The sequence below is a fragment of the Salvelinus namaycush genome, chromosome 35 (assembly GCF_016432855.1).
Source record: "Salvelinus namaycush isolate Seneca chromosome 35, SaNama_1.0, whole genome shotgun sequence".
NCBI lineage: Eukaryota > Metazoa > Chordata > Actinopteri > Salmoniformes > Salmonidae > Salvelinus > Salvelinus namaycush.
This window is the reverse complement of record NC_052341.1, coordinates 20,053,013-20,062,148: the sequence shown is the minus strand read 5'-3', so window position 1 is coordinate 20,062,148 and position 9,136 is coordinate 20,053,013. Positions and strand designations below refer to the sequence as shown.

At 41.4% G+C, this 9,136-nt stretch overlaps 1 protein-coding gene across 1 annotated transcript; it reads left to right on the top strand.

Moving 5' to 3' along the window:
* The first annotated feature begins 7,870 nt into the window (after positions 1 to 7,870).
* LOC120029722 (hemoglobin subunit beta-2-like) lies at positions 7,871 to 8,644 on the top strand. Its single transcript, XM_038974993.1, has 3 exons — positions 7,871 to 7,988; positions 8,101 to 8,323; positions 8,425 to 8,644. The coding sequence occupies exons 1-3, from the start codon at positions 7,897 to 7,899 to the stop codon at positions 8,551 to 8,553; spliced, it is 444 nt and encodes a 147-aa protein (XP_038830921.1). The 5' UTR covers positions 7,871 to 7,896; the 3' UTR covers positions 8,554 to 8,644.
* The last annotated feature ends 492 nt before the right edge of the window (positions 8,645 to 9,136 follow it).

The following is a 9,136-nucleotide window of genomic DNA, read 5'->3' as shown; positions in this document are numbered from 1 at the left end:
CCCAGCCTAAAACCCCAAACAGCAAGCAATGCAGGTGTAGAAGCACGGTGGCTAGGAAAAACTCCCTAGAAAGGCCAAAACCTAGGAAGAAACCTAGAGAGGAACCAGGCTATGAGGGGTGGCCAGTCCTCTTCTGGCTGTGCCGGGTGGAGATTATAACAGAACATGGCCAAGATGTTCAAAATGTTCATAAGTGACAAGCATGGTCAAATAATAATCAGGAATAAATGTCAGTTGGCTTTTCATAGCCGATCATTAAGAGTTGAAAACAGCAGGTCTGGGACAGGTAGGGGTTCCATAACCGCAGGCAGAACAGTTGAAACTGGAATAGCAGCAAGGCCAGGTGGACTGGGGACAGCAAGGAGTCATCATGCCTGGTAGTCCTGACGTATGGTCCTAGGGCTCAGGTCCTCCGAGAGAGAGAAAGAAAGAGAGAAGGAGAGAATTAGAGAGAGCCAAGATTTTCAAAATGTTCATAAATGACAAGCATGGTCAAATAATAATCAGGAATAAATGTCAGTTGGCTTTTCATAGCCGATCATTAAGAGTTGAAAGCAGCAGGTCTGGGACAGGTAGGGGTTCCATAACCGCAGGCAGAACAGTTGAAACTGGAACAGCAGCAAGGCCAGGTGGACTGGGGACAGCAAGGAGTCATCATGCCCGGTAGTCCTGACGTATGGTCCTAGGGCTCAGGTTCTTCGAGAGAGAGAAAGAAAGAGAGAAGGAGAGAATTAGAGAGAGCATACTTAAATTCACACAGGACACTGGATAAGACAGGAGAAGTACTCCAGATATTACCAACTGACCCTAGCCCCCCGACACATAAACTACTGCAGCATAAATACTGGAGGCTGAGACAGGAGGGGTCAGGAGACACTGTGGCCCCATCCGATGATACCCCCGGACAGGGCCAAACAGGAAGGATATAACCCCACCCACTTTGCCAAAGCACAGCCCCTGCACCACTAGAGGGATATCTTCAACCACCAACTTACAATCCTGAGACAAGGCCGAGTATAGCCCACAAAGATCTCCACCACAGCACAAACCAAGGGGGGGCGCCAACCCAGACAGGAAGACCACGTCAGTGACTCAACCCACTCAAGTGACGCACCCCTCCTAGGGACGGCATGAAAGAGCACCAGTAAGCCAGTGACTCAGCCCCTGTAATAGGGTTAGAGGCAGAGAATCCCAGTGGAGAGAGGGGAACCGGCCAGGCAGAGACAGCAAGGGCGGTTCGTTGCTCCAGAGCCTTTCCGTTCACCTTCACACTCCTGGGCCAGACTACACTCAATCATATGACCTACTGAAGAGATAAGTCTTCAGTAAAGACTTAAAGGTTGAGACCGAGTCTGCGTCTCTCACATGGGTAGGCAGACCGTTCCATAAAAATGGAGATCTATAGGAGAAAGCCCTGCCTCCCGCTGTTTGCTTAGAAATTCTAGGGACAATTAGGAGGCCTGCGTCTTGTGACCGTAGCGTACGTATAGGTATGTACGGCAGGACCAACTCGGAAAGATAGGTAGGAGCAAGCCCATGTAACGCTTTATAGGTTAACAGTAAAACCTTGAAATCAGCCCTTGCCTTAACAGGAAGCCAGTGTAGGGAAGCTAGCACTGGAGTAATATGATCAAATTTCTTGGTTCTAGTCAGGATTCTAGCAGCCGTATTTAGCACTAACTGAAGTTTATTTAGTGCTTTATCCGGGTAGCCGGAAAGTAGAGCATTGCAGTAGTCTAACCTAGAAGCAACAAATGCATGGATTAATTTTTCTGCATCATTTTTGGACAGAAAATGTCTGATTTTTGCAATGTTACGTAGATGGAAAAAAGCTGTCCTTGAAACAGTCTTGATATGTTCGTCAAAAGAGAGATCAGGGTCAAGAGTAACGCCGAGGTCCTTCACAGTTTTATTTGAGACGACTTTACAACCATCAAGATTAATTGTCAGATTTAACAGAAGATCTCTTTGTTTCTTAGGACCTAGAACAAGCATCTCTGTTTTGTCCGAGTTTAAAAGTAGAACGTTTTCAGCCATCCACTTCCTTATGTCTGAAACACAGGCTTCTAGCGAGGGCAATTTTGGGGCTTCACCATGTTTCATTGAAATGTACAGCTGTGTGTCATCCGCATAGCAGTGAAAGTTAACATTATGTTTTCGAATAACATCCCCAAGAGGTAAAATATATAGTGAAAACAATAGTGGTCCTAAAATGGAACCTTGAGGAACACCGAAATGTACAGTTGATTTGTCAGAGGACAAACCATTCACAGAGACAAACTGATATCTTTCCGACAGATAAGATCTAAACCAGGCCAGAACTTGTCCGTGTAGACCAATTTGGGTTTCCAGTCTCTCCAAAAGAATGTGGTGATCGATGGTGTCAAAGGCAGCACTAAGGTCTAGTAGCACGAGGACAGATGCAGAGCCTCGGTCTGACGCCATTAAAAGGTCATTTACCACCTTCACAAGTGCAGTCTCAGTGCTATGATGGGGTCTAAAACCAGACTGAAGCATTTCGTATACATTGTTTGTCTTCAGGAAGGCAGTGAGTTGCTGCGCAACAGCTTTTTCTAAAACTTTTGAGAGGAATGGAAGATTCGATATAGGCCGATAGTTTTTTATATTTTCCGGGTCAAGGTTTGGCTTTTTCAAGAGAGGCTTTATTACTGCCACTTTTAGTGAGTTTGGTACACATCCGGTGGATAGAGAGCCGTTTATTATGTTCAACATAGGAGGGCCAAGCACATGAAGCAGCTCTTTCAGTAGTTTAGTTGGAATAGGATCCAGTATGCAGCTTGAAGGTTTAGAGGCCATGATTATTTTCATCATTGTGTCAAGAGATATAGTACTCAAACACTTAAGTGTCTCTCCCGATCCCAGGCCCTGGCAGAGCTGTGCAGATCCAGGACAGCTAAGCCCTGGAGGAATACGCAGATTTAAAGAGGAGTCCGTAATTTGCTTTCTAATGATCATGATCTTTTCCTCAAAGAAGTTCATGAATTTATTACTGCTGAAGTGAAAGCCATCCTCTCTTGGGGAATGCTGCTTTTTAGTTAGCTTTGCAACAGTATCAAAAAGACATTTTGGATTGTTCTTATTTTCCTCAATTAAGTTGGAAAAGTAGGATGATCGAGCAGCAGTGAGGGCTCTTCGATACTGCACGGTACTGTCTTTCCAAGCTAGTCGGAAGACTTCCAGTTTGGTGTGGCGCCATTTCCGTTCCAATTTTCTGGAAGCTTGCTTCAGAGCTCGGGTATTTTCTGTATACCAGGGAGCTAGTTTCTTATGACAAATGTTTTTCGTTTTTAGGGGTGCAACTGCATCTAGGGTATTGCGCAAGGTTAAATTGAGTTCCTCAGTTAGGTGGTTAACTGATTTTTGTCCTCTGACGTTCTTGGGTAGGCAGAAGGAGTCTGGAAGGGCATCAAGGAATTTTTGTGTTGTCTGAGAATTTATAGCACGACTTTTGATGCTCCTTGGTTGGGGTCTGAGCAGATTATTTGTTGCGATTGCAAACGTAATAAAATGGTGGTCCGATAGTCCAGGATTATGAGGAAAAACATTAAGATCTACAACATTTATTCCATGGGACAAAACTAGGTCCAGAGTATGACTGTGGCAGTGAGTAGGTCCAGAGACATGTTGGACAAAACCCACTGAGTCGATGATGGCTCCAAAAGACTTTTGGAGTGGGTCTGTGGACTTCTCCATATGAATATTAAAATCACCAAAAATTAGAATATGATCTGCTATGACTACAAGGTCCGATAGGAATTCAGGGAACTCAGAGAGGAACGCTGTATATGGCCCAGGAGGCCTGTAAACAGTAGCTATAAAAAGTGATTGAGTAGGCTGCATAGATTTCATGACTAGAAGCTCAAAAGACGAAAATGTCATTTTTTTGTGTAAATTGAAATTTGCTATCATAAATGTTAGCAACACCTCCGCCTTTGCGGGATGCACGGGGGATATGGTCACTAGTGTAACCAGGAGGTGAGGCCTCATTTAACACAGTAAATTCATCAGGCTTAAGCCATGTTTCAGTCAGGCCAATCACATCAAGATTATGATCAGTGATTAGTTCATTGACTATAACTGCCTTTGAAGTGAGGGATCTAACATTAAGTAACCCTATTTTGAGATGTGAGGTATCACGATCTCTTTCAATAATGGCAGGAATGGAGGAGGTCTTTATCCTAATGAGATTGCTAAGGCGAACACCGCCATGTTTAGTTTTGCCCAACCTAGGTCGAGGCACAGACACAGTCTCAATGGGGATGGCTGAGCTGACTACACTGACTATGCTAGTGGCAGACTCCACTAAGCTGGCAGGTTGGCTAACAGCCTGCTGCCTGACCTGCACCCTATTTCATTGTGGAGCTAGAGGAGTTAAAACCAATGTCTATGTTGGTAGATAAGATGAGAGCACCCCTCCAGCTAGGATGGAGTCCGTCACTCCTTAGCAGGTCAGGCTTGGTCCTGTTTGTGGGTGAGTCCCAGAAAGAGGGCCAATTATCTACAAATTCTATCTTTTGGGAGGGCCAGAAAACAGTTTTCAACCAGCGATTGAGTTGTGAGACTGCTGTAGAGCTCGTCACTCCCCCTCATTAATGTCTAAATCGAAATTAAGGATTGCCTCTTATCTGCTTGTCGTCACCTTATGCAATAGTTTGTACATTTCAATTGTCAGTAGAAACAACATTTGTTTAAGCAAGTCAGTAAATGAGGCTGAATTAACTGTTTCGCTGCCAGACAAGGCTCCGCTAGCCAGGTGTAGCAGTGGTATAGTGCAATTAGTGTATTGTTTAGTGTTGTGTTGTGCAGTGGCTTTGCTGGAATGCGCCCCACTTTTTTTTTTGCCCCACAAAGATTTACATGCTAAAATCGGCACTGATCCCAAATGTATATAATTTGTTGAAATCACAAGCATAAAGTGTATTAAAAATACATTTTAATTAAGAGGTTTTATTAAACATGTCATTATTGACATCATTGTGGCACATGGACACTCAATGTCCTTGGCAGAAAGCCAAATTGCATCGTGCTTAAAGGAGATGTTTCCACGTGGGACTATCACTGCGTAAAGTAATATTTTGATGTTCATGTAGCTATATATTTTCGCTTAATATATTGGTACCCTTGCACTTTACAACGGATTGCAATGGAACAGAATGTTCTAGTTGAATGGCTATTTTTACTGTGTAGGCAGCTGCAACTTACTACAGCTGAGATAAATTACAGTACACATCAAACGAGAATCACCTGACTCCAACCAAATTCATTTGAATTCTGAATCATTTAGTACAGGCCATTTTATTTACTTAAAGTTAAAAATGTTAAAAGTTACGTTTTTTCAATGTCATCTTATTGTAGAAGAAATGGTGAGTCGTGCAAGGGCGCCAATATATTACAGCGCAAATGAGGCGCATAGGGCTTATGTGAGGCCCATCACGTATGTACATCTAAATAATAAATAACCTTGCTATCATTTGTGTCTCCGTTTGGCAAATGTTGTATTCATCACTGGTTAAAATTGTGACTATTGCCACATTTAGTAAATGTAATTAAAATTACAGGCACGAATGTCAATCATGGCACGAATGACGTTCGAGGGTTTTCCTTTTTGAGCTTCATTTGGAGTCAAACATGTGAGTGTCTTGCTGTAGGAGATAACACAGATGTTTGCTGCAAATAACAAGTCAGAGGATGGGGAAACTTGGTCCCAATGTGAGGATTGTAACTAAACGTTTATTTGTAACTCTTTTAATTAGGCCTAATGAAATCTCAAACGATGGCATCACGTTGCCCTTGTTATTTCAACTATGGAAGTACACTATCAGGAGGCAGGGTTACAATGAAAGCAATGCCATGCCAATGCCATAGCCTACATACTTATTTTGCAATCATAACTAAGAGAGATCTTGACTTATTAATGATTATCAATGCGAACTCATTCAAATGCAATCAAAATGATTCACAACCACAAAATGATGGCGAAAGTAATGGAGAGTAGGCCTATATTATTAAATAGGTCCGCCATATGGATACTTTCGATTGTGTTGCATACAGTACCTTCAGAAAGTATTCATACCCCTTGACTTATTCCACATTTTGTTGTGTTACAGCCTAAATTCAAAATCTATTAAATATTTTTTTCTAATTTATTACACAAAATACCCCATAATGACAAAGTGAAAACCTGTTTTTAGAATTTGTAGCTAATTTATAAAAATGAAAAACAGAAATATATCATTTACATAAGTATTCACACCCGAGTCAATACTTTGTAGAAGCGCATTTGGCGAAGATTACAGCTGTGAGTCTTTTGGGGTAAGTCTCTAAGAGCTTTGCATACCTGGATTGTACAATAACTGCACATTATTCTTTTTTAAATTATTCAAAATCTTTCAAGTTGATTGTTGATCATTACTAGACAGCCATTTCAAATTCTTGACATATAGTTTTGACTTAAATCGGCTTGAAAATCTATGTCGGCCACTCAGGAACATTCAACGTCGTCTTGGTAAGCAACTCCAGTCTAGATTTGGTATTGTGTTTTAGGTTAATTGTCCTGTTGAAAGTTGAATTAATCTTCCAGTGTCTGTTGGAAAGCAGATTAAACCACGTTTTTGCCTGTGCTTATAGCTGTATTCAGTTTATTTGTATCCAAGAAAACTCCCTAGTCCTTGCCGATTGACAAGCATATCCATAAGGTAATGCAGCCACCACCATACCTGAAAATATGAAAAGTGGTACTGAGTGATGTGTGTTGGATTTGCCCCAAACATAATGGTTGGTATGCAGGACAACAATTGAATTTCTTGTTGCAGACAGGATGCATGTTTTTGAATATTTTTATTCCGTACAGGCTTCCTTCTTTACACTCTGTCATTTAGGTTAATATTGGAGTAAATACAATGTTGTTGATCCATCCTCAGTTTTCTCCTATCCGCAGCCATTAAACTATGTAACTGTCTCAAAATCACCATTGACCTCAAGGTGAAATCCCTGAGCAGTTACCTTCCTCTCTGGCAACTGAGTTAGGAAGGACGCCTGTATCTTTGTAGTGACTGGGTGTATTGATACACCATCCAAAGTGTAATTAATAACTTCACCATGCTCCAAAGCATATTCAGGATCTGCTTTTTTAATTTGTACCCATATACAGTAGGTGCCCTTCTTTGGGAGACATTGGAAAACCTCCCTGGTCTATGTGATTGAATCTGTGAAAATGCACTACTCAATTGAGGGACCCTACAGATAATTGTATGTGTGGGGTAGTCATTTAAAAATCATGTTAACCACTATTATTAAACACGGAATGAGTCCATGCAACTTACTATGTGACTTCTTAAGCACATTTTTACTCCTGAACGTATTTAGGGTTGCCATAACAAAGGGGTTGAATACTTATTGACTCAATACATTTTAGCTTTTATTTCTTTTTAATTTAAAAAAAAAATGTCCTACAAACAAGATTCCACTTTGACATTATGCGGTAGTGTGGGGAGATCAGTGACACAACATCTCAATGTAATCAATTTAAATTCAGGCTGTAACACAACAACAAAAAGTGAAAAAAAGCAAAAGGGTGTGAATACTTTCTGAAGGCACTGTGTGTATAGGCTATAACCTGAGAGTTACCCTCAGAATCTATATTTGGTTTCATGAAATGTTTTTTGCTGTTTCACGGAAATCCACCTAAAGGAGGACCTATTCGACAATGTTCAACCATGTCTTATCTAAAGCAAGATGGGCTATCTCCAACCAATCAAATTACATTTTTCGTTTTGGGGGCGGAGTGCACAAATACCATAAAACTAAAGATTTTTCCGAATTTTATTCATGATTCCTGTTCTCACTAGAAACTAAGCTAAATCATCACGAGCAAACATGGTTGAGTGGACAGATGAAGAGCGCGCGGCTATCTCCAACATCTTCTCCAAACTAGACTATGACGACATTGGCCAAAAGTCCCTGTCAAGGTAAGACAAGAAACTTTGATTGTTAGTCCCCCTAATTTTCATCTTCTTCGTCATTTTCTGTTGTTGTTCAGCCTCACACTGTTCTCTCCGCTCCTCTCTCCGCTCCCCTCAGGTGTCTGATCGTGTACCCCTGGACCCAGAGGTATTTCGGGGGCTTCGGCAACCTGTACAACGCAGAGGCCATCATGAACAACCCTCTGATTGCTAAGCACGGCACCACGGTGCTGCACGGTCTGGACAGAGCTCTGAAGAACATGGACGACATCAAGAACACATACGCCGAGCTGAGCGTTCTGCACTCCGAGAAACTGCACGTGGATCCCGACAACTTTAAGGTAAGATAGGCGACAAAATAACATTGAAGTCCACTCGATCAAGCTACCCCCAAATACATTCTAAACATATCACTTCTTCTGTGGTTTGTTCTCTTTCACAGCTGTTGTCTGACTGTCTGACCATCGTCATCGCTGGGAAGATGGGCAACGCATTCACCCCCGAATATCAGGCATCCTTCCAAAAGTTCTTGTCAGTGGTGGTGTCTGCTCTGGGCAGGCAGTACCACTAGAGTCAGTCGCCATATAGCTGACCGAGGAGACAGCCTGTGTGTTCATGTGTTTCACTCCTCAATTAAGAAATAAAATAAGCATATAAGCATCTGTTTGTTGATCATGTGTGTTTATTTTACGCGTGCGTAATTGTATCCATACAAGCCTAGACAAATTGCACTTTAAGGATAGCTAATATAATAACACATTTAAAGGTTTCAATGGTTATTTCATATATAGATGTTAGATCTACACATTATAAAAATGTGAATTCAATAATACATTAGACAACATGAACAAGTTAGCGAATGGATGCATATCGCCTACAAGCCTACAGAGTTGGCCAGGCTGAATTGTATTGTTGCTGGCTGTAAAACACGTGTCAAACATTAACATGACTATTTATGCATAAAACATACAAAAACAAAACTGTGAAGGGATACACCTCTATGTCTTGACTGTGAAGAAAAAGAAGGCTATAAAACGCACATCGTTGCTTCATGGATGGAATGCGCAACTTCAACGATTATTTTTTACTATCAAAACAAATAAATTATTTTAGTTTAAGTTTTAACAGTTAATATTAATTTGTCAAAAGTATTT